This window comes from Peromyscus eremicus, chromosome 4 (assembly GCF_949786415.1).
Source record: "Peromyscus eremicus chromosome 4, PerEre_H2_v1, whole genome shotgun sequence".
NCBI lineage: Eukaryota > Metazoa > Chordata > Mammalia > Rodentia > Cricetidae > Peromyscus > Peromyscus eremicus.
In genome coordinates this window covers 124,756,408-124,782,253 of record NC_081419.1, presented here as the reverse complement: position 1 = coordinate 124,782,253, position 25,846 = coordinate 124,756,408, and the positions used below count along the sequence as shown (strand labels likewise).

The 25,846-nt window shown below is 48.9% G+C and overlaps 1 protein-coding gene across 1 annotated transcript in view; it reads right to left on the bottom strand.

Annotated features, from left to right (window-relative positions):
* The window catches only part of Rspo4 (R-spondin 4), a 43,877-nt gene that overhangs the window by 6,403 nt on the left and 11,628 nt on the right, over positions 1–25,846 (bottom strand). The window contains exon 2 of the mRNA XM_059259659.1: positions 1,101–1,289. Within this exon, the coding sequence (XP_059115642.1) occupies positions 1,101–1,289 (189 nt within the window). The remainder of the gene's footprint in view (positions 1–1,100; positions 1,290–25,846) is intronic.

Genomic DNA, 25,846 nt, shown 5'->3' with positions numbered 1-25,846 from the left:
CAGACACACGAGTCATGGGTCTGCCTGAGGTGGGAAGGTCTCTGTGCAGGTCACTGGGGTCTGGATACAGACACACGAGTCATGGGTCTGCCTGAGGTGGGAAGGTCTCTGTGCAGGTCACTGGGGTCTGGAGTCATGGGTCTGCCTGAGGCGGGAAGGTCTCTGTGCAGGTCACTGGGGTCTGGATACAGACACACGAGTCATGGGTCTGCCTGAGGTGGGAAGGTCTCTGTGCAGGTCACTGGGGTCTGGATACAGACACACGAGTCATGGGTCTGCCTGAGGTGGGAAGGTCTCTGTGCAGGTCACTGGGGTCTGGATACAGACACACGAGTCATGGGTCTGCCTGAGGTGGGAAGGTCTCTGTGCAGGTCACTGGGGTCTGGATACAGACACACGAGTCATGGGTCTGCCTGAGGTGGGAAGGTCTCTGTGCAGGTCACTGGGGTCTGGATACAGACACACGAGTCATGGGTCTGCCTGAGGTGGGAAGGTCTCTGTGCAGGTCACTGGGATCTGGATACAGACACACGAGTCATGGGTCTGCCTGAGGCGGGAAGGTCTCTGTGCAGGTCACTGGGATCTGGATACAGTATCTTGCCACCAGCTCAGACTTGTACACTGTTGAGCTGGGCTGCACATGAGGAGGCCTTCCTTTTCTTATCTAAGTTGAAACTGAGCACAGGAAACAATAGCTAGATGTCACATAGCCAATTTGGGCTGAGAGTGAAGCTCCCTCACCCTTTACCCACATGACTCAGAGATTAGTAATAATTTGTCCTAGGTCACAGTGAAAATGGAGGAAAGGTCAGGACCACTTTCCCTACTAGAGCTAGACCCAGAGGAGGAGAGAAGCCTGCTGAAGGCCATGCAGAACCGAGGTAGACATGGAGGTTCCCTGCCCTGCTTGTGCCCAGAGCTGCTGGTGTCCTCTTAGAGCTGATGGAATCAGGGAGGAGTCTACCTGGCCTAGGGCTGGCTAAAACCAGCAAGCTCCAGCTTGGCATGCTTCTGCTTCCCCCCAGGGTATGTTTGGGGAGAGGGTAGAATACGGGGTAGCTCTACCCAAGCTTGCCTACAACACGGGAGGAGACACGTACTCTTGCACCTGTTGGCCTCCTGGCCACGGATTCCGAAGAAGCCGAGGGGACAGTCGTGCACACACTTGCCGTACTGACGGATACCTTCCCGGCGGATGAACAGGAAGAGCCTCTGCTGGCAGGTGGAGCAGCCGTTCTCCTCCGAACATATGACACAGCCCGTGCAATTGCCCCCCAGACCAGTGCCTGCTGCAGCCAGACCGGGGGGGGGGGGGGGGAGAAAGAGAGTCAAATCACACACGTGAGCTGCTTAGATGGACTCATTGGGCTATTAGCTGGATACAATAGAAGACCACATTACCAAGCATCCTCGACTACTAGATATCATGCGATCAAAATCCGGCGAATGGGACATAGAACTAGGCGTTTATAGACTGCTGATGTGACAGAAATCAATGTCTACTTTGCTCAGACACTTTTACCTGGGCTTCTCTATTACAGGCACATTTACGCTTTACTAAAGCAGTATTTCTCTCTCTCTCTCTCTCTCTCTCTCTCTCTCTCTCTCTCTCTCTCACACACACACACACACACACACACACACACACACACACACACACACACACACACGGGGATGGATGAGACATCACCCTCTTTCTCAGCTTCTGAACTCCAGTCCCCACTGTCACCATCACAAAGGCTGCCCACCATCGGGTTCGGGTAGCCCAAGGGAGGAAGTAGGAATGAGGCTGCCAAGCTGAGGGGGAGGTGAACAATTTTGTGGAGTAGAGTGTGATGCTCCATGACAAGGCTCGCAGGGAGGCCTTTGTGAACCAGGTGAGATGCTCGTCTTAAGCCCCGCCCTGCCGCCAGTCCTTCCTTGCGCCTCTCTGAGCAGAGAGGCCTGGAAGGGTGGGGCGGAGAGCGGCAGCAGGACGCCCACCAGACTTCGTGGCAAGCACGAGGCGCTTGCGGTGAGGGACTCACGCAGGAGCCAGGCCATAGGGTCTGGTTATGTCTTGCAGAGGCCGGTGCCCAGAAGAGAGGTAACAGTGGAGACCACTGGGGACAGGTGGTGGGAAGAGTTGGATTTGAGCAGGAGTCACTAAGGAAGGACATGGAGAGCATTAAGTTGCTCTGTTTTACACATCATCAAGCCGGGACATTGAATGAGCTGGTTACCACCCTGGCTGACCTGAGCCCTCAGAAGACGTCATTCTTGGCTTTCCAGCTCCCAGCCCTTCCTTTCCCATCAGTGTGTTTCTTCCCCACTGAGGTGCCAGGGCCTCCCTAGAGTGGAAACTAGGGGCCACCCCTACTCCTGGCAGCAGAGGGCAGTCCTCACAAAGCCTGGATGATATCTCATGCCTGGTACGCAGTAAGAGACCCATGGGAATGTCCATGGTCTCTGCTGGACTTGGTGGGTTCCTGTCGCTCTCTCCTATCTCCCAACCCAGAATCCTGAGAGCCTTCCACCTCATCACCCAATTTCTGTTTCTTACACCCGAGGAGCTGACTGATGTGGGTGGCCCTCACAGAGTCACACTGTAGCAGATGTGTACTCTGTGACACTGTGTACCCTGGGTACTGGGCAAGAGTGCCAGTGCCCTCGGTGAGCTTGCTCCAGAAAACAAAACAAAACAAAACAAAACAAAACAAAACCATGCGGAAGTGGGACAGAAGAGTATAGACCTGGGGTCTCCAAAGTTGCAGGCAGCTGGCAGCCAAGAGGAAGTGTGCAGCCACTAGAGGGCCCTGGACTAGAGAGAGCCACACCACCAGACCAGACCCAGATGGAGCCAGGCTCTCCCACTCACTCAGCAAAAGCTGCCCAACCTGGATGACACCAAAGACAGACAGGAATGAAAGGAAACGTCTCCTTCTGCTAACGTAAGTCCTGGAGACAAGCATCCAGTAAATTCGAAGACGTGCCTTCTCACACCCAGCAGTTCAGCCTCTGACCCCCTACTCCAGAATGGCTGTGTGACTGGCTACTTCCGTGTTGATGTTGAGGCAAGGTAGGAAAAAAAACTTAAGGACCTGAGAAGGGAAAAAGCCCCTCTGCAGTCTGGCTGCAGACTCACCAGCAGAGGCGCATCAATCTCAATATAATCAATCAGCATCTACCTGAGGCCTTCTCTCCTTCCAGCTGGAAACCTGACACCCCAGAGACACCCCAGAGTCTCAATGATCAAAACAGGGACTAGATATAGGGGTGGGTCAGGTACTGTAGGAACCCATTTAACAGGGACTAGGGAGGTGGCTTAATAGACAGGAGCACTAGCCAGTGCTTGGTGGCAGTATCAAAGCAAGGGGCCCTGAATTCACATCCCCAGCACCCACATAAAAGCCAGGACTAGCCAAGTGACTCCAGCATGGAGGGGTGGGGACAGGTGGATCCCAGGAGCCTGACTACCAGCCAGCCTAGCTAATGGTGAGCTTAGGTTCAGTGAGAGGCCCTGTCTTGAAAAGACAAAATGGAAGTTAACAGAGAAAGATACTTGATGCCCTCTTCTGCCCTCTGAATGGATGTGCATTACACACACACACACACACACACACACACACACACACACACACACAGAGAGAGAGAGAGAGAGAGAGAGAGAGAGAGAGAGAGAGAGAGAGAGAGAGAGAGAGCAATGAAAAAGCTCCCAAAGTCCTTTCCATTGTCACCATTAGGACACTTGAGTGTGACTCTTCTTCTAGACACACCCCACCTCACTGTGCTCTTGGTTGTGTCATATTCTTTTCCCTGAGCACCTTTCTATTTGTAACAAACTCAACTCTACTTCATGCTAGATTGTCCTGGAATGCTTTTCTGTGTTGAAGCCAAGGGGCCAGTTTTATCAGAGTTGAGATTAAGGGAACTTCTCAGGCCCCAAGGGTGATTTAGGGAGCTGTTCCTCCATCCCTAATAGCCACAGGAACAACTGTAAGGAAAAAGAGGTTTATCTGAGCCCAGAGTTTTAAAGCAGTTCCATCCGTGATGGCAGAGAAATCATGGTGGAGCAGAGCAGTTCATGGCTGTGTGAGTATGTGGCAGAGGCTGTTCACATCACAGCAGGTCAGGATGCACAGAATGAGAGAGGAGGTTGGACCGGGAAAATTTTCCAAAGGCTACCTTTAGTGACAGACTTCTACCGGGCAGCCCCCACCTCCTAACAGTTCCAGCCTCTCAAAATAGCTTCTCCAGCTACAGAGCAGCATTCAGAATCCCAAGTTGGATGAGCCATTTCAGATCCAAATCATTACAGGAAGTCTAGGGTAAGGCTCAAGAATATACCAGGTGATCTGTCACTACCCGTCACCGACTCACTCAGGAAACCACAAAGCCAAGAAACTCTTGTGTATCTGTGCCAAGAGGCCCTGACAGAGATGTTTACCACAGCACGGCTTAATAGTACACAGTCACAAAAGAGAACCCACTTTGGGAAGAAGAGATAAATACATGGTGGTGTAGTCATATGCCACAGCATTACATCACACACACAGCATGACCATGATAAACGGTGGAAGCAGAATCAGTTATCATTGTGGATGCAGCTCAAAGCCAACACTGAGAAGAAAGAGCAAGTTGTGTGATGAGTCATGTAGACGTTACCATCTGTATCAAGTTCCACAGCAGAATCATGATTTGTAGCATTGCCTGTGCATGGGGTATCTGAAGAATGAGACACGTAAGGGTGTATGCACACTTATCTCAGTATGGGGGCACCTCTGGGGCAGAGGTGAGAGAGGGGTTGGGAAAGGAGACCCGAGACCTCATTCATATTAATCGTATTTAACTTCCTAAAACTTTGAAGCAAATGTGTACACGGAAAGATTTGGTCAAAATGGCTGACGAGGGTGGGTGGGCAGGTGGGAGGATGGGTCGGCCAGTACATGCCTGCCACGAAAGCACGAGGACCTGAGTTCTGACCTCTGGCACCCATGCAAAAAGCTGGTTAGTGTCGAGTGTGGCTGTAATCCCAGTGCCAGGGATGCAGAGGCAGGGGGATTCCCTGGAGCTTGCTAGCCATCTAGTTTTGCCAAATTAGACAGCCCTGGGTTCAGCAAGAGACCCTGATCAAAACAAAACAAACTAACTAACTAACTAACAAACTAACTAACTAACTAACAAGGTAGAGACTAATTGAGGAAGACACTCAGTGTTGACCTCTGGTCTCCACATATTCATGCACATATGTGCCTGTAACACAAGCATATACACACTGGAATGTTTATTACATTCATTTTTCTTTTTTATTATAGACTTGAAACAGTTTGCCACATTTAAAGAAAAATAAATTGAGCTTCTCTGGTGCACCAGAGCAGGGGAGGGCTACATTTTTTCTTAAAGATTATTTTATTATTTTGTGTGTATCAGCATTTTGCCTGCATGGATGTTCATGCACCATGAGCATGTCGTGTGCCCACTGAAGTCAGAAGAGGGCATCTGGTTCCCTGGGATTGGAGTTAACAGACAGTTGTAACCCTGCCATGTGGGTCCTGGGAATTGAGCCGGGGTCCCCTAAAAGAGTGGCCAATGATCTTAATCATTGAGCCATCTCTTTAGTCCATAAAAATACATTCTTTATTCCCCCTTTCTTCCAGATCCCCCCCTAAGCCCCATCCTGCCCTCAAGTTTAGGTCATGGGTAGGAAGGAAATGAATTATGGAAGTGGAAAATTTGGGGGCAGTGGAGACCCAGCTTCAGGCTGCTAATCAGCTCCCCCATTCCTCTCCTTATCTTAAGGAAGGGACCTCTGATTTTTAGCAGATTTGTCTAAGAAGGTACTGTTAAGTGGTCACATGTCTAACCCTGGCCAGTGAGATGGGAGTGGGTATGTCACGGGCCACGCCCAGGAAGGGCCCACACTGCTCTTCTCTCCTCTGTCTTCCCTCTGTTAGGGTTTCAGTTTTGATGGTAGGAGCCTTGGCTGCTCCCTGTGGCAGAGGGATCTTGAGAAAGGCACTGGTACAGCCACCACATGAACCCATGGCTTTAATGGGAGGAAGAGAAAATCTCACACCCCTGGTCTGGGTCATTGGCCTTGCCCGGGCACCAACGCTTGCGATGCTGGAAAGGTTTTCACAGTGGTGTTGGTGGAGATGAGGGTGCTCCCCATGTGCTGTGCACTAGGGAAGCCTTAGGAGCTGAGCTGCCACCCAGTGATGAAGGGCAACTCAACTGACTCAAAGTGATGGATCCCAAGGAAACTTGGACAAACTACAAGTTACATTCTGTCATTGGAGCGCAAGGTGAGGTTTTCCCTGCAAACTGGACTTGTGGACCAAGATGCCCTGATGTGGGGGTGTTGCCATTTTGCATCTGAGGAAAGCCAGGCTTGAGGGGAAAAATGACATGCCCAGGGCAATAGAGAACCAGGAGGCAGAGACCTCCTGCTGTTCTCCCAGAGTGCCAGTACAGGGCTTGTCCGTGACAAGCACAGGCTGGGACACTTGCTTGCCTTCCACAGGACTCCACATAGCAGGAGTGGCAGACACCACAAAAATAATGCCCGAGCAGAAGACAAAAGTACCCTGAGACTTGGGTAGAGAAAAAATGTCTCCAATGTCAGAAGAACTTACAGATCACTCAGCCTGACCCTTGTAGTTTCATTGGTGACCCTGAGACTAGAAGGGGCAGGGCCTTCCTCAAGGGAAAAAAAAAGTCTCAAACCAAGGAACCCCCCTATTGGAACCACAGCACCCTTTGGAGGATGCTGACTGAGCATGCTGAGAGCCAAAGAGTCCTATAGGAACCGTTCCCTGACTTTGAGAGTCAGAAGGTAGGCACGTGATGAATTTGTGTGTGTGTGTGTGAAGGTTGTGGTCCAGTTTCTGGCTGCATCCTTGACCCAGATAGGATAGAGTGCCCTCTAGTGCTTCAAGGTTGTAACGGCATCTTTTGAACTTTCGTAGTTGGCCTTTATCACATCTTTCTTTACTCCTTAGAAAGAACAACTTAATCCTAGCACTTGGGAGGCAGAAGCAGGTGGATCTCTGTGAGTTTGAGGCCAGCCTGGGCTACCGAGTGAGTTCCAGGGAAGGCGCAAAGCTACACAGAGAAGCCCTGTCTCGAAACCCCGCCCCCCCAAAAAAGAAAAAACAACGGGGTCCCTTCAAGGTCATGGGTGCAGGAACCTGAATGCTCACTTTATGAGCGAGAAGCGACGATTGCTCAAGTTTGGACAGTGATGCTCCAGAAAGATCCAAACATATTGATTCTTAAACCTGACTGTGACAGAGTCCCAGCGAGGCGCAGGAAGTGGTTAGTTTGGATCCAACTCTGAAATGAACACACTGGGCATTTCACAGTGGCGTCCTTGCTACAGTCTCCTTTCCCTGAGCAAAGGGGCTGGCCACCAGGCGCACTACCTGGTCCTGGCTCTGGTCTGGCTCACCTGGGCTGGTCAGACATAGCTGTGGAAAGTGACTTTGGATGAGAAATGGTGGTTGGGACTGTGCTCTGTAGCTAAAGACAGTGGCAGGCAGGGTGGTACATAGGTTTTCCCAAGGTAAAGTGGCCACTGGTGGGCACTGGCATCTTTTCTGGCTAAGGCTAGTCCTCAATTCAGCCTGACTTTTGAGGTGCATGTGGAGCCATCTACACTGACACCCATCATGACTTGAGCAGACAGATCACCGTGTAACCTTGACCTTAGTCACTGCTGGTCCAGATACAGATACTTTCTTTTTGTAAGTCAATAGGGTCATGTGTTATTTTGTGTCTGGTGTGAGTGTTGTGTGGTATGATGTGTGTGGTGTGGAATGGCATGTAGTGTATGTGCGGTGTAATGTATGTGTTGTTTGTGTGGTGTGGTATGTGGTGGGGTGTGGCATGTTGTGTATGTGTGGTGTGGTGCATGTGTTGTTTGTGTGGTGTGGTATGTGGTGGGGAATGTGGTGTGTGTGTGTGTGTGTGGTGTGGTATGTGGTGTGTGTGAGTTTGTGTGGTGTAGTGTGTGTGATAGTTCATGTTTGTTTTCTTTTCTGCACTGTGGACCTGGGACGCTGTGGATGGTTGAGGCTGGTGAATGCTGCACAAACCAAGAACGAAGAACACACAGCGCAGAGCCAGGAGCTACATCTGCATTTAGAAAGGAACCTCCATCCCACCTGGTCTGCCCCAGAGGCCCCCACACTCTCCTCGTTTCTCACGCCACTTTGAGTTAGCTTTCCTGTCACTTGCAACCGAATGATTTCTGACTAATACAGAAGCAGAGGGAGAAAAAGAAATAAACAAATCAGAGGCAGAGAGGGAAGCAGCAGCCAGGAACCTCACCAGCTCCAACAGGCAGCAAAGCTTCTGAGGGCCTTCCAGGCCCTCCCGGGGCTTGGCTCCCTCATGGCTCCGAAGAAAAGAGCTTTTCCACTCCAGTTAATGCTCCTCTGTCAGCTTGCAATCAGAAAAGCCCCAGCTCTCTGGATAGGAAACAGACCTGGTGGGCAGCTGTGCTCCTGCAGAACAGAGGGGCCCACAGCACCACTCACTCCACTGCCCTCCGTGGTACTCCGAGGAAACCCCAGGTCCTTCTTCATGTCAGGTGGATCCTGGCCTGAATCCCTACCCTATCCCAGATCAGACACACATTTATAAGTGAGCACGTTGGGGCTCTAATTGCAACCTTGCGAACTTCCTTGGAGTATCAGAGTTGACACCCCATGTGATTCCCCTGAGCAACCATCTCTTCCAACTGAGACCAGCTACCTGCAGGGGAAATGCCAGTTGGCCCCACAGGTATAGCTCTGCCTTGTGCCAGCAGCTGCAGAGGTCTGAATGACATCTGAGTCACCTGTCTTTCTTCCAGTACCTGGGGAATGAGTTAGGACTTGGAAGTCCACTCTACAGAACACGGTAACCACCTAAGGCTTGACAGTTTATAAGGTGACTCTGGCTCATGATAACTCTGAATGGTTGCCGTCTTGGTTAGGGTTTCTATTGCTGTGAGGAGACACCATGACCACGGCAACTCTTATAAAGGAAAACATTTAATTGTGGTGGCTCACTTACAGTTCAGAGTTTACTCCATTACTGTCATGGCGGGAAGCAAGGCAGCATGCAGGCAGACATGGTGCTGGAGAAGGAGCTGAGAATTCTTACATTTTGACTCACAGGCATCAGGAAGTGGTCTGTCCTACTGGGTGTGGATTGAGCATATTTGAGACCTCAAAGCCCTCCACAGTGACATACTTCCTCCAACAAGGCCACACCTCCTAATAGTGCCACTCCCTTTGGGGGCCATTTTCTTTCAAGCCACCACAGCTGCTGAACCTTTGAGATTTTTTTTCTTTTGATGGGGGATGCTAGAGATTCAGTGGTTACATGCTTGGAGGGGGGAGCAGTGTGTGAACCTGGGCAAGGTCCGTTACCACCCTGAGCCCTGGCTTTTCTAGGTATAAAATGGCATGATGACGCCTATCTTGTAGGGCTGGCATGATGGAGGGTGGAAGAGCCTGTGATGAGCTCAGAGCCCAGCACACAGCCAGCCTGAGAAACTGCAGCCATTGTCACCAAGTTGAAGAGGATGGTGTGATTTCTGTCTTCAAAAATCTAAAGTATCTAAGATGTGTACAGGTGAGCAGGTGGAAATCCTGGCTCCTCTGCTTGATGAATGACCTTAGACAAGTCCTTTCACCACTGATGCCTCGGTTTCCCCACTTGAAGACTTGAGGTGGCAGCTTCCAGCCCTGAAACCTTATATATAACAGCATAACAGCAAATCAGCAGACGGTCTCACACACAGCTCATTCACACACTGAAGTGCCTATCCTGTTCCTTGTCATGACCCACAGTGGAACTGTGGACCACTATGTGCCCCTTGTCTCACATGGGGCAGGGGCATGGGAAAGACTAGAAGGTAGATAGCAAGGAATGGGGACATGGCCTTCTGCCACCACCGAGTGACATCAGACAGTTTTGGTTTTGGATGAAGGGCAGGTTTGTTCTTTCCTCTGGGGACAAGGGATGACAAAGATTCCAGGGTGAGAGTCATCTGTGTCCTGAGATTGGGCCCCAACACCTCATATAACAGGGATTAATGACCCCCAAAATAGGGAACTACCATTTGGAAACTCTGAGTTTTTTTTTAAGGTCACCTCCACATTGACATACATCACAGTCACCTTTGCCCCAGGGGCTTGTGTGGACACCTGGGACCCTGACAACATCATGATGTCCCAGATAGGTTCATCTCAGCAGACACAGTGTGCCTGACATTAAATTGCCCTTTGTACCCAGGCCAAGTGTACAGCCCCACACTTTTTTTTTTTTTAAAGAGTAATTTGGACAGATGGCCAGTATTTATAAAATCAAGGGATTTCACATAAAAAGCTGGAATTTGGACTTCTGGAAAAATCCAGAGCATCTGCCAGTCCCAGCTTGCATTCTCACAGTGGCAGTGGCTGGGTTTGCCTGAAGTGATGCTCTTGGGTGCCAAATGCAGACCCTCAAGCTTCTATGCCCATCCTGGTTGCCAAGGATGATGGGAAGCTCCAGGTCTCGCTGGGCTTGGGCAGCACTCACATCCACTTCCCCCTCAGAGACGATGGGAAGAAGAGGGTCTCTCGTCAATTTTGATTTTAGAAAGGGGTTTTTGCCATGTTTCTCAGGCTGGCCTTGAATTCTTAGGGACCCTCCCTTAGTCTTCCATGTAGAAGGAACAATAGCTGTGGGCCACCGCACTGAGCCAGCAGCATCCATCCCCTCTGGGTGTATACAGATTGCCCTGAGGGTTGATGGAACACCCCCAGCGGGGCCTCCCATCAACATTATACTTTGGGAGGGCTGGCAGGACCTGGAACCTGCATAGTTTATGGGTCCTTGCTTGTAGTCTTGAAGTCACACTTTAAAATCCACTAGTGGAGAGCAGGTTCAAGGCCAGACTCTGCAGGTTCAAATCCTGGCTCTGACCCTCCCCTCTTACCTGTGTTATCATGGACTAGCATTCTAACCTTCCTGTGCTCCAGCTTCCCATTTGTAAAGCAGAAATCCTGTGAGTTCAGCTCATAGACATTCATGGAGTTGCTGGGCAGTGTTGACAGATAAGAGGGTCTCGGTGACATTGCTATGCAGCTGAGACCTTTACCACCTACCCTGACTCCACCAATCTGTAGCTGTACTTCTTCTGACAATCAGTGCAGAACCCGTTTATTTCAATGCCAACATTTTTCGGGGCAGAGTTTCCTCATAATTGGGGTGTGCCCAGTGAAGTATGCCTTGCATGAGAACATGGTTTGTCATGGTGGACTACAGATTTAATACAGCCGTCCTCAGGACTCTCAGGGTGGGAAGGTGGGCGGGGGTGGGGGAGGCAGAGAAAGATCATGGTCCCTGCTCCAAGATAAGTAAGTCTAGAAGTACCAGGGCAGGACCTGGTCTCTGCTCTGCCCTTGGGAAGGATCCAGAACTCCAAAAGAGGAGCTGTAAAGAGAAGGCTAGTCAGCACATCTCAGATATCTTCCTGGCAATGAGCGACGCATGTCACTGATGACCAAGGGGAAATGAACAACATCTGGGCGCTCGCCTGCCCCCTTTGACGGCCACATATGGGAGGCAGTTGCCACCGCTGGAGGCTGGCTCTGAGGGCCAGCACATTCCTGCCTTGGGGGGCAGATTGCACCATCCAGACTCTGGAGATAGCTTCCGGCTTGGAGGCACCAAGAGAGCAGGCTTAGGGGCTTCTAGGCCACCGGTTCCTTCTCAGCACCACGGAGGGATGTCTAGAGGTTACACAGCCAGCAGAATCCAAAGGCTTAACCTTGGTGTTCTGCCATCACATGCCTCTTCAAGCCTCCACACAGTGAGGGCCACAGGCCCCCTCAAAAAGATCTTCAGAAGCCTTCCTAGGGCAGGGGCAGCACTGGCTGCTTCGGGCCTGACCCACCCTCTGCCTTCCTACTCTCCTTCCGTCCCTCCCAGAAGCCATGGAACCGGTCAACAAGAGCTTTTGAAATCAGGGGACAGCGGCTTGGGATCACTCTATCTACAAGAGGGACCTTGGTTGTGGACTGTCCCTCTGGTGCCTCACATGACAGGAAAGAAAAGGACTGTTTGGGTCCCCGTGTGCCCCTGGGACATGGTTGGTGTGCACTGACATCTTGTGATCATCTCTAACAGATTGAGATGCCCCTGGATGAAGCATGGAGAAGGCGTTGGCCTTCGCTCAACAGCGCCCCCGCCTGGCCTTCTGGTGGGGTGTGGGGTACAGGCCAGGTCTCTTCTCCCATCTCTGCAGGATCACCCTGGACCACCAGCTGCATACCGCTCTGTTAGCTACTCAAGAGGAGAACTTGGACTGCTGTCCCTGGTGGGAGGCCTGGAGCACAGAGCAGCCCTGGTGATCCCCAGAACCGGCGAGGTAGAGACAGGACTCCTCCTTCTGGGGCCTTGCAGGATGAACATGCTGAGACAGGAAGCTGGGGAATGTGGGAGCCACCAGCTGGCTTCTCCCAGATTATCTCTGCACAGCTCAGCCTTCTGATAGCTGCCAGCGCAGAATCATCAGAGCTGCCCCCAGGGGAAACTGCTGGAGAATTAACTGGCCTGGCCTGGGTGTCAAATATGTAAAACAGTGTAAGACGAAATTTAAAAAAAAAAAAAAAGGGTCACGGAGACAGGTTGGTCAGTGACGTGCCTGCTGCACAGGCTTGGAGATCCAGGTCAACCCTAGAGCCCTAGAAAGTGGGACATGGCACAGGCTTGTGATCCCAGTGTTGTCAGGTGGGGACAAGGAGGATCCCGGGAGCTCGCTGGTCAATCAGCCTCGTCTAACTGGTGAGCTCCAGGTTCTGTTACAGACCTTGTTTCAAAAAAGCCATGATGACTCTTGAGGAGTGACATGAGGTTGACATGCCTTCCACATGTACAGGCACACATGTGTACCTGCACACCCACTCAGGAACCCCTGTAAGTGCGCACACACACACACACACACACACACACACACACACACACGGGGAGGGGAAGGGAGAGGAAGAGGGAGGGAGAGAGAGAGAGAGAGAGAGAGGCAGAGGCGTTATCTTGTAATTGTCCTAGGGATCAACTCACAGTCTGTACACCTGTCACTTAGCAAACACTGACAAGCTTTCCATGATGTAGGGAGGGGGCTGGTTGTGTATGTCACTGTCATCAAGGGCTGCTTCTGTGACAGCCGTGCCTGGCCTAAGCGGGTTCTCATCGAGTGCCTGTTACACAGTGGGTGCTAAATGAGTGTCTGCTGGATGACCTTGAGGCCCAGCAGCTCTGGCGCTTTGTGGCTCTGTCCCTCCCAGGTGGTCTAAGTTCCTAGGGTAGCCAGGGGCACAGGCTGCAGAGGCAAATGGCCTGAGTTCTAACCCAGGTGAGCCTCCATAAGCCTCAGTTTCCCTTCCTGTAAAATAGGGATCAATGTCCTCAGGTGTAAGGTCCAGTGTGATGGCCTATGTGGTATGCTCAGAACATCTGGCAGGTGGTAGGGGCCTGGCAGTCAGACAGCTGTGAATACATAACCCTCGGAAGTAGGTTTTATTAACTCCTAGACAAGGAAGCTAAGACACATAGGAGAGTAAGCTGCCTGGGGCTACACAGATTCTGATAGTGAGCTGGGGTGTAGAGCCAGGAAGTCTCAGTAAGTGGAAGTCACTATTATTTTGAGTGCTGAGAACGCAGACCCCCAAACAGCTTCAACCAGAGCACCCCTCTCCTCATGAAGTGGAAGTCAGCTCTGGAGCATCAGCCTCTGGTGCTGAGAGAACCTGGCCCTGCTTCAGTGAGTGGCAGTCAAAGGGACAGGATCAGGCCCAGGCAGATCCAAGGGTGGACCCCTTCCAGAGAGCTCAGTCTTCTTAGCCATGGGGACTTGGAGATGTCAGAGTTGGGAATCTAGTTTGGATCTCCTGGCTCCAGGGAGCATATTTAGAGTCTGATGTTTATGTGACCCCTCCCCATGGGCTCCCTCCTCCTCTCAAATTCTACAATTAGGAGAAGCCCTGATGTGGCCTCTTGTCCAGGGATGTGTGGCCTTGGGCAAGTCCCTGCCTATTTCTGGGCCTCAGTTTTTTTTTTTTGTTGTTGTTTTTTGGTTTTTCGAGACAGGGTTTCTCTGCGTAGCTTTGCACCTTTCCTGGACCTCGCTTTGTAGACCAGGCTGGCCTCAAACTCACAAAGATCCGCCTGGCTCTGCCTCCTGAGTGCTGGGATTAAAGGTGTGCACCATCACCGCCTGGCTGGGCCTCAGCTTTTTAATCTGTTGGATGGATTGTTAAAATGTGCTTCTAAGGACTCAAGATTCACTTATCCATCCATCTGTCCATCCATCAGTCCATCCATCCATCCATCCATCCATCCATCCACCCACCCACCCACCCGTCCATTCATCTAATTTATCTTACTGTCCTTCCATTTACCCATCTCTTCATCCATCCACTCATCCATGCATGCATCCATCCACTCATTTGTCCATCCAGTATTTCTTGAATACCTACATTATGCCATGCTCTTTCTGGTCCATAGGAATGCAAGGGCAAAAACAAGAATCAAAGCCTCTCCCTCACCTTTATTGGATTTATTAAACAAAGGTAGAGATAAACCGTATCTGCAGGGCTTTTGAGAAAGTTACAAGAAACAGTACTAGACTAGAGATGTAAGCTTCTGTCAGACTCTGCCTTGTTCACCAACGGCCCTCATGTAGCCTGCACAGTGCCTGCTGCATGTGCGAGCTTTAGATGTTTGCTGAATAACCTTACTCCTCTAAAATGTGAAAACAAACTCCCTGTGCTCTCCCCTTTCCCTGAACCAGCTGAACTGGTCTAGAATTAGGGTCCACCCATTCCTGGACTTTCTGGGAGGGGACCATCTCTCTTTGCCACCTTTCATCCCCTCCCGTGCACCTCTCCAGCCTGTGGGTGTCTGTCCACAGAGCACTAAAGGATGGTCCAGTGGTGACTGGTATTTCAGAATATTTGTTTGCACTGTAAAGATGTGTCTCTTCCTAAGACAGTTGCAACTGATTTAATAAAGAGCTAGATGGCCAATAGCTAGGAGGGAGAGAATAGGCGGGACTTCCTGTCAGAGAAAGAGAGAGAAACTGGGAAGAGGAATCTAGGTGGGCGATTTCGCCAGCAGACTGGGAGCACATCAGATGTGCTGTACTAAGAAAAGGTATCCGAGTAACATGGTAGAGCAGAGATTAAAAAATATAGGTCAATTAAGTTATAAGAGCTAGTTGGGAAAAAGCCTAAGCTAAGGCCAAGCTTTCATAATTCATAGCAAGTCTCCAGGTCATTATTTGGGGCTGGAGGTGCAAAGACAGCCCAACAAGAAAGCTTGCTACTGAATGGACCAGCAGACATCTCCCCAGTTCCCACATGCAGCTGGGCTTCTGGTTTGGAGGGGCCTGAAGGATGGGGAGACTGGAATGCCACACCCCAATTTAATTCACACTTGTTGTCTACTTGATAGACTGAGGATGAGCGAACTAGTAGGAGATGGAGCAGGTGGGGCAGGTGGGGCAGGTGGGGCAGGTGGGGCAGGTGGCCATGTTGTCACCATTTGGCCAATTTATCATCCCAGCGTAGGGACACCAATGGCGGCGACTGAGACTGATTTAAGATGGAGATTGGTACCTGGAGGGGTGCAAGGCTTCAGGGTCCCGCAGTGGGACAGCCACCATCCATGCAGTGGAGGTGCACCTGGCACAGTCCCTCCTCTCCACTCACTGGGATAGGCCCTGAGTTTTCCAACTGCGGGAATTCTGGAGGTGACAGCAGCAGGAAATTCTGTCCCTACTCTTTCTGCACTCAACATACAGGCAATGCTAAAGTTGGGACATCATCCCCAAAGATCCGTATGTGAAGACTTGGTCCCCTAAGGAGAGGTGGGGGAGTCTTTTGGATCTAATGAGACCCTCAGGCTATTGGGGAACATGCTTGGCCTCTCCATCTTCCTCTTCAGCTTCTCCCTTGCAACAGAGCTGATGAACTGGGACTGGAACCTACAGCAAACTAAGCAAAACCTGACACAGCCGTCTCCCCAGAGGGAAGAGCCCGGCTGTGACAAGAGGATGGGCATGTGAGGAGGAGTACTGGAGGTACATACGTGCAAAAGACTCAGTCCCCTAAAGAGAGGGGGGTGAACCTCTGGGGTGCAGCGTCTAATGAGAGGCCTCAGGTTATTGGGGCACACACTTAGCCACGCTATCTTTCTCTTCAGCTTCCCCATTATGAAGAGTTTCCCCCACTATGGGCTTCTCCACCATCACTTCCCTGTACCCCATCAGGGGCCTCCACATACTAGTGAAAAAAAAATCAAAACACACAAAATATTACTGGGACCTACTGGATAGGCAAACTGAAGAAGACCACCAACACCTGCCACTCAAGAGGAGGTGAGTCCTGCTGTCTCCAGCACGGAAGGTAACAGCATTTTACTGGGGGTACTCCGTCAACAAAGGGTCCTCACTGAAGGATAGGAACTCTTCTTAGAGGCACACAGTGAATTCTTGGAATCCAGGGCTGAGACCCTTGGATCTGAATGTGTGCTTCTGACTCTTCATCTCTCCAGCTACCTTTTCCTCCCTATGGATGTGGGCACAGCCCCTGACTCAGAGGCCAGCTCTTCCACACCCATCACCGCAGCCTGTTGGGACTGACAAAGAGTGGGACTGTGCCACTCCAGGTAACATATGCCTAACCATCATCTGGTCATGGAGCTGAGGCTCTTAGTTGGGCTGGCTCAGTGGTGAAATGCAGAAGACAGAAGTAGGAATGCAAGGCCGACCTGAGTTCAACCAACCTGCTCTCAGATCCCAGATCCCCACTATACAGTTGCCTGACCTCAGCATGTGCGTATGAAGGATGGGCCAGCCACACAATGTCTACAGAGAACTTACTGTCCACTTTCTGTAATGAAAATATTAAGAAAAAAATACCTGTGGACAGAACATACAGGGACTTTTTCTTGTTATTCCATAAACAATATAATAGAACTATTTACAAACAGTTACATTGTATGTGGCCTTGTTTGTGACCTCAAGGTTATATGGTATCTTAATTACTTTTTAATTGCTGTGACAAATCATCATGATCAAGGCAAATTAAAAGATAAATCTGGGTGGTGGTGGTGCATTCTTTTAATCCCAGCACTTGGGAGGCAGAGTCAGGTGGATCATTGTGAGTTCAAGGACAGCCTGGTCTACAGGGTGAGTTCTAGGACAGCCAGGCCTACACAGAGAAATCCTGTCTTGAACCCCTCCTCCCAAAAATAGCATTTAATTTGTGGTTCATGGTTCCAGAGGGCAGAGGGTTGAGTTCATGACCATCATGGCAGGGAACATGGTAGCAGGCAGGCAGGCATGGCATAGGAGCAGTAGCTGAGAGCTTACTTACATCTTGATCCACAAGCAGGAGGCAGAGAGAACAAACTGGGAATGGTATGGGTTTTCAGAAATCACCAAGCCTCCAAACCTACAAATCCCATGACACATCTCCTCTAACAAGGTCACACTTCCTAATCCTTCCCAAATAGTTCCACCAATTAGGGATCAAACATTCAAATATATGAGCCTATGGGGGCCATTCTTATTCAAACAACCATACATGCCCATATGCTGTTATTCAAGGGACTTAACACCTGTACATTGGGCGTCTTGAGGTGGTAGAATATTAAGAGATGATTGTTTTGTGTCAAATACTGTTCAAGGCACAGGGAGACTTCAGTGGACAAGATAGTTCACTAGACTAGACGGAAACATCTAGACAAGTGGAAGTTTCCATCCTGAAGGAAATGGGATTCCAAAGCCTCTCTGGTAGCAAGTAAAAGGTCCTCAGGCTGGAGAGATCAGAGAAAGAGTAGGTGCTGAGGTTAGAGGATGGAGGCCCAGACACTAGGGTGGGTTAACTGTAGTTGACTTGTCCAAGTTCTGCATTAAAAATATTTTTTAAAATGCCTGTTGTCAGAATAGGCAGGGGATTTTTCTTGTTATTCTCCAAACAACACAACAGAACTATTTACGAACAGTTACATTGTATGTGATCTCAAGGTTATATGCTTGGATGGTGTTAAGTTTTCTGGATTCAGGCTTGGAGGTGACTGGAGAGGGATACTCAATCAGGCCTGCCATCCCAAGTACCACCCCCCAGGTGTTGGACTTTTTCTTGTTATTCCCCAAACAACACCACAGTACTATATAAACAGTTACATTGTATGTGGTCTTGTATATGACCTCAAGTTTATAAGCCAGGATCATTTTAATTTTCCAGGATTCCAGCTGGAAAGTCACTGGAGGGGCATGATCTGCCATCCCAAGTACCTTCCCAGGTGTTGAGGAGAAGGGGCAGGACATGCAGTGTGAGAGTGCAAACTAACACCATAATAGGCTCCTCAGTTTTCTGTCAGAAGCCAGGCCTCAGTTTTAGTTTCCCGGAACTGGGCAAGCAGTTCTTGAGAAACACCACGAACAATGGGTAATCAATCCACAACACCCCTGACAGCAGGGACAAGGGAGATGGCAAGATGCCTGATTGGCCCCTACAGTATCTCAAGTCAATGACCAAATAAAGACAAATCCTGTATCCCCCCGCCTTAGGACTTGCCCAGATATGACCAAAGATGGAAGGACTGTAGACCCAGCCAGTCAGAAACATATTAGTGTAACTGCCTCTTAGTAAGCCAATTATATGTAGGATGACCTAACTGCTCCTGAAATTCCTGTAGCTGTGCTTAAAAGGAGCTTATGTGCTCTTTCCTGGGTTGCCACCTTGTCATGTGGCTGACCCTGGCATGCTGCAATTTTTTCTCTTGAGAAATAAATGCTCTTGTTGATTGCATATGTGAATGGTGGTCTTTGTGGAATGACTCGTGGACCCTAACATTTGGTGCATTGGCTGGGAAGTCCCCCCAAGACTCCTGACATGTTGAGCAAGTGGAAACCCAGCCAGTAAGTGAGCAGTCTCTGTCTTGGTCTGTCATTGTTGTGTACACTGTGTTCATGTCTCTGGGAAGCTTGAGCTAAGTGAATCTGGAAGCTCGGTGAACCAGGCAGACATGCTATTGGCAACTATGCCAAGTGGGCTGAGAGATGTACTGGGTCCACCTGGGAGGGACCGGGTCCCTTTAGAAACTGAGGTGGGACAGGACAGGATGCTCCTACAAAGCAGAGCTCACTTACAGTGAGAAAAGCTGTTTTCCTGATTCTGGTTTCTGTTTTGCACATTGTACTTGTACATTTTCATCTGTGTCATTCTTGTGTGTCTTTGTCTGCTAACCACTTTCATTCTCCTAGGAGAGATGGGGCAAACAGCCTCTACCCCCTGAACATTTTATTGGATCATTTTAAGGACTGTAGGGCCCAGGCTGATGACCTGGGGCTAATTGTCCAGAAAAGAAAACTTTCCATCTTTTTAGGAATGAATGGCCCACATTTGATGTAGGATGGCCAGAGGAAAGAATCTTAGACCTCCCAACCATTTATTGAGTCAAGAACATAGTCTATGGATCACCAGGGCACCCTGATCAGGTTCCGTATATTACCATCTGGCAGTTCCTTATAGAGAACCCATAAATGGTTAAAACCTCACCCCACCCCCAAGACAGTTGTGGCTGTGGCTGCTGAGAAGAAAGAAAAACCAAAAGAAGATGTCAGACCACGGCCTTCTGCACCCCTGTACCCTGTCCTTCCATCTCCAGGCAACTTGGATGAAGAATTCTTCTCGGCCCCACCACCTTACCCCCAGACCACCTAGGGAGGGGTACCAGAGGGGGCAGAGGGGGCAGAGGAGGGATTAAGAAGCCCCCCAATCACACATGCTTGCTCTCGAAGGGAGGAGCCACTGGCCCAGGCTGACTCAACGGCCTTTCCTTTGCGTGCTATGGGACTATCTGATGCTGAAGGCGGGCAGTGTCTGGTCCCCTGGCCCTTTGCCATTAGCAACCTTTATAATTAGAAGTTACAAAACCTCAAATTTTCTGAGAGATCTGCAAGGCTCATTGACCTGTTAGATTTTGTGCTTTTCACCCATCAGCCCACATGGGACAACTGTTACCAGTTGCTCCAGGTCCTCTTCACTACTGAGGAAAGGGTAGAAGCCCAGAAATTGTTTCTGGGCCCAGATGGAAGGCCTAACACCAATGCAGACCTCATAAGTGCCAGTTTTCCCCTGACATGACCCAACTGGGACTTCAACATGGAGGAAGGTAGGGAGAGGCTAAAAGTCTACCGCCAGACTCTAATGGAGGGGGGTCTCTAGGCCGCAACAAGGTGGCCCACAAATTTGTCCAAATTGAGTCAGGTATGCCAGGGGCCTGAGGAATTGCCAGAAGCTTTCCTAGAAAAACTGATAGAAGCTTATAAGACCTATACACCTTTGGATCCAGAAGCACCAGATAATTGATCTGCAGTTAGCCTGGCCTTTGTCAACCAGTCAGCGCCAGACATCTGCCATAAGTTGCAAAGATTAGCAGGTTTTGAAGGTAAGAGGTTGGCTGAACTCATTAAAGTCACTGAGAAAGTATTCAACAATAGGGAGACCCTGGAGGATAAACAGGGGCTGATGAAGGCTTTAAATAAGCAGACTCAGGGACTCACTAAAGCCCTCTTACCTGCGTCAGGCAACCTGGAAGCTAAAATACAGGCAAGAAAATTGGCCTTTGGGGACTTAAAATGTGGAGGAAAAAGCCTAAAGCCAAGACCAGGCAATAGGACTAACCTACAAAAAGACCAATGTATCTACTGCAAAAAATTGGAGTCACTGGAAGAATGAATGCCCTGAATGACAGGGCTTAGAAGCAAAGGTGCTAGAGTTAGAAGAAATGAGTGAAGGGGACGGGACTCGGAACCCCTCCCTGAGCCTTGGGTAACCCTAAAAGTGGAGGAGAAACCATAGATTTTCTGATGAACACAGAAGTGCAACATTCTATTCTAAAGCAACTCTTAGGCCGTATGTCACAAGGGGCCACAGGGATGAACTGGTACTCATGGACTACCTCAAGATTGGTAGACATAGGAAAGGGCCAGGTAACCCATTCTTTCATGGTCATCCCTGAATGCCCATACCCATTGTTGAGAAGAGATTTGCTAGTCAAGTTAAACAGATTGGAATATCAGTGACTGACCAAGAGGGAGAGGCACTACATGTGCTCACTATGTCACTTGTGGATGAATATAAACTGTTCAGGGGCCCATCAAATCAAAAAGACAATAAAGACCCATCACAACAATGACTCCAAGAAGTTCCCCAAGCATGGGCAGAAACTGGGGGATCTGGGCTGGCAGCACACTGGCCTCCAATACTAGTACAGCTAAAAGCTGATGCAACACCAACATGCATCAGACAATACCCTATGCCCAGAGAGGCTAAACAGGGGATCACCCCCCACATCAAACACCTCAAGGACGTGGGCATTCTGAACCCTTGCCAGTCAGCCTAGAACATGTCTCTGTTGCTAGTTTAAAAGCCCAACTCCAATGACTATAGACCAGTCCAAGACCTTCGAGAGGTTAACAAGGGAGGTGAGGATATCCACTCGACAATCTCCAACCCATATATCCCCCTTAGCACCCTGACCCCAGAACAGGTCATCCACACTGCATTGGACCTCAAGGATGCTTTCTTCAGCTTACCACTGGCTCTACCTAGTCAGTCTTTGTTTGCCTTTGAATGGATGTATCTGGAAGATGGATTCAATGGACAGCTGACCCGGACATGACTGCCCCAGGGGTTCAAAAACCTTCCTACCATCTTTGATGAAGCATTCCACAAGGACTTGGGTGAGTACAGATAAGCCCATCCTAAAGTCAGCATATTGCAGTATGTGGAAGACCTCCTGACACCTTGAAGTGCCTGACACCTTGAAGCCTACAAAGTCGCCACTGAGGGACTGCTCAAGACTCTGGGAGACTTGGGGTATTGCGTGTCAGCAAAGAAAGATCAACTCTTCCAGACTGAGGTAACTTATCTGGGATACATACTCAAGGGGGGCAAGAGATGGCTGGCAAAGACAAGAAAAGAATCCTAAGGATTCCCAGACCTGGTAACTGCTGAGACGTGAGAGTTTCTGGGTTCCATTGGGTTATGTAGGCTCTGGATCCCTGGGTTTGCCAAATTGGCCGGGCCTCTGTATGAGGCTGTGAGGGGAGAAAAGGCTCCCTTCGAATGGACCCCACAAATGGAAAAGGACTTTAATGAAATTAAGGCAGCTCTACTAAATGCACCCACTTTGGCACTACCAGATGTCACCAAACTCTTCCACCTATACGTGGATGAGAAAAAGGGAGTTGCCAAAGGGGTACTGATGCAAACCCTTATGCTGTGAATATCATTCTGTATAAATAAAACACTGATTGGCCAGTGGCCAGGCAGGAAGTATAGGCGGGACAAGCAGAGAAGAGAATTCTGGGAAGCAGAAGGCTGAGGAAGGGAGACACTGCCAGCCGTGCCATGACAAGCAGCATGTGAAGATGCCGGTAAGCCACGAGGCAAGGTATAGATTTATAGAAATGGGTTAATATAAGATATAAGAACAGTTAGCAAGAAGCCTGCCACAGCCATACAGTCTGTAAGCAATATAAGTCTCTGTGTGTTTACTTGGTTGGGTCTGAGCTGCTGCGGGACTGGCAGGTTAGAGAGATTTGTCCTGACTGTAGGCCAGGCAGGACCAGAAAAACTCTGGCTACACCCATGGTCAATGGAAAAGGCTAGTAGCTTACTTGTTCAAGAGACTTGACCCATTGGCCATTGGATGGCCTCCTTGCCTCCACATAATTGCAGCAACAGTCTTACTAGTTAAAGACTCAGACAAACTGACTTTAGGACAAAATCTTAAGGTGACCCCCCCCATGCTATCGAAGGGGTTCTTAAACACCCTCCCGATAGATGGCTTACTAACACTTGGCTGACTCATCAGGCTCTGCTCTTAAACCCACCCAGAATCCAGTTCACCAACAACAGTGCTTTGAACCCTGCCAGTCTGCTTCCAGACCCAGACCTGGACCAATCCCTCCATGGCTGTTTTGACATCCTGAGCTATCTCCATGGGATCAGACCACACCCCAAGGATATCCCTCTGATGAGGGCTGAGGTAACATGGTATACAGATAGTAGCAGTTTCATCAAAGAAGGTACCAGGTATGTGGGGGCAACAACCACTGGAGACGAAGTCATGTGGGCAGAGGCTCTATCCTCTGGGACATTAGCCCAGAGGGCCAAGCTAACAGCTCTGACTAAGGCACTACAGCTGGGAAAGGGTAAGAGACTTAATATCTACACTGATAGCCAGTATGCATTCACCACAGTACATGTCCATGGTACCATCTACAGGGAGAGGGGGTTGTTGATTGTGGAAGGAAAGACTATTAAAAACAAACAATATTTTAGACCTCTTATGGGCCATATGGCTACCCTAAGAAATAGTTGTCACGCACTGCCTGGGACACCAGAAAGGAGAGGACCCCATCTCGAGGGGAAACAACCTGGTAGACATGGCAGCAAAGGAAGCTGCCCTCCAGACAGCAACAGTCCTTGCATGCCTCACTACCAAAATGGTAGCACCCACACTGTCAGACTTTCCAGCGCACACTGATCAAGAGCTCTGGAGAATTCACTCATACACTAATGCTTACAAAGAGAAAGGGTGGTTCAAGACCCCTGATGGATGAATCATTCTCCCATCAGACTTTGCCACCCAACTAGTCCAGTAGATACATCAGATTACCCATCTGGGAGAAAGAAAAATACAAGACCTTTTGAGGAGAGCACATCTTAAGGTTTTTGATGTCAAGACTAAGACAGCAGAAACTATAGGTCAATGTCTCACTTGCCGCCTCATAAATGCAAAGAACAGGGTCAAAAGAACTGGACATCAAGAAAGAGGAACCTGACCAGGAGCTAACTGGGAAATCGACTTCACAGAGGTAAAACCAGGCCTATACAGCTATAAATATTTATTAGTCTTTAATAGATACCTTTACAGGATGGACTGAGACTTTCCCAACCAAACATGAGATGGCCACAGTGGAAGTCAAGAAACTACTAGAAGAAATCATCCCAAGGTATGGCCTCCCGGTGGTCTTGGGCTCACACAATGGGCCTGCATTCATCTCACAGGTAACACAAAAACTAATTAAGGTCATGGGGACCAATTGAAAACTATTAGTCTTACTTTTTTTTTTTTTTTGGTTTTTCGAGACAAGGTTTCTCTGTGTAGCTTTGCGCCTTTCCTGGAACTCACTTGGTAGCCCAGGCTGGCCTTGAACTCACAGAGATCCACCTGGCTCTGCCTCCCGAGTGCTGGGATTAAAGGCGTGCGCCACCACCGCCTGGCCTAGTCTTACATATTTTACATTAGTATGGATTTTTGTTTATTGATATAAATTTAAAGTTAATTTTGTTATACTGTATGTTGTTTAAGATATTATGTTTATGCAACTCACTTAAAAATGTAATGTATAATTAAGAAATACAGATTAATAGTCATCTATAATAGTCAAACTTATAGTAATGTTAGTTAATCTTTCTAGGTATGCAAAGATATATTTCTGATAGATAGGTAATCTTCAAACACTTCAAAGACCTAAAGAATATGGCATTTAAAATGTTTTAATAACCTAAGGCTTTTCATGACAGTGGGACACATCTGCTCCTGGCAGCACAAATCTACTTCAGAGAAGATCATGGGCATCAAAGAACCTCCATATGGAGTTTTTTTTTTCTTTATGGTAAAACTGGCCTTTTTGGGCAAGAAACTGCCTTTGCCTTGACTGCTGACAGTAAGTATGCTGTTGAATCTGGACCAGCAGGACACAAAGAAAAGTGACTGCCAAACTTTGCCAAGACATGTAGGACAGTCCTTCAACATTTCCTGCTTCTAAAAAAGGTCTGTCAAATATTCTAGGCCTGTAGGCCAAAGATGGATACCCCTATGTTGCAGAGGAATTATGTCCGGGCAGCCTGATGTCCCTCTCATTAGGTAACATTTCATCCTTCTGAAGTCTTTGATGGAGTTGAAGACTAGATAGTCATAGTTATAATTTTTCTTAGTTATGATAAAGGATAAATTAAATATAAAACTTTAGACTTACCAAGATAGAATAGACAACTGAATGTTTTCTCTGATTTTGTCAAATACAAATAGACTAAATATTGTAACTATAATTCTTGCTTGATAATGTTTTGTTGTATATAATCTAACTATGTTAAAGTTAAAACTTTCCTTTTTTTTATTTTTCGAGACAGGGTTTCTCTTTGGAGCCTGTTCTGGAACTCACTTTATAGATCAGGCTGGCCTTGAACTCACAGAGATCCGCTGCCTCTGCCTCCCGAGTACTGGGATTAAAGGCATGTGCTGCCACTGCCTGGCTTAAAACCTTCCTTTTTAATTAGACGAAAAGGGGAAAATGCTATGGAACAATCCTCTTGTACACTGTAAATATTTGTCACTCGAGTTACTTTAATAAAACGCTGATTGGCCAGTGGCCAGGCAGGAAGTATAGGCAGGACAACCAAACTAAGAATGTTGAGAAGAAGAAGGGAGGAGTCAGGAGTCACCAGCCAGATGCAGAGGAAGCAAGATGAGAATGTCATATGGAGAAAAGGTACATGGCTAAACATAGATAAGAACTATGAGTTAATTTAAGTATAAGAGCTAGTTAGTAATAAGCCTGAGCTACCGGCTGAGCATTTATAAGTAATATTAAGCCTCTGAGTCAATTATTTTGGAAGTGGCTGCTGGGTATTTGGGAGTTGCTGGTGGGACAGAAACTTCCACTTACAGGTTATACTTTTGTTTCCACAGGAAATGAGAAGCTGTAGATTCATTCTGGGTTGAGAAAAATCAGGCTTGATTGAGG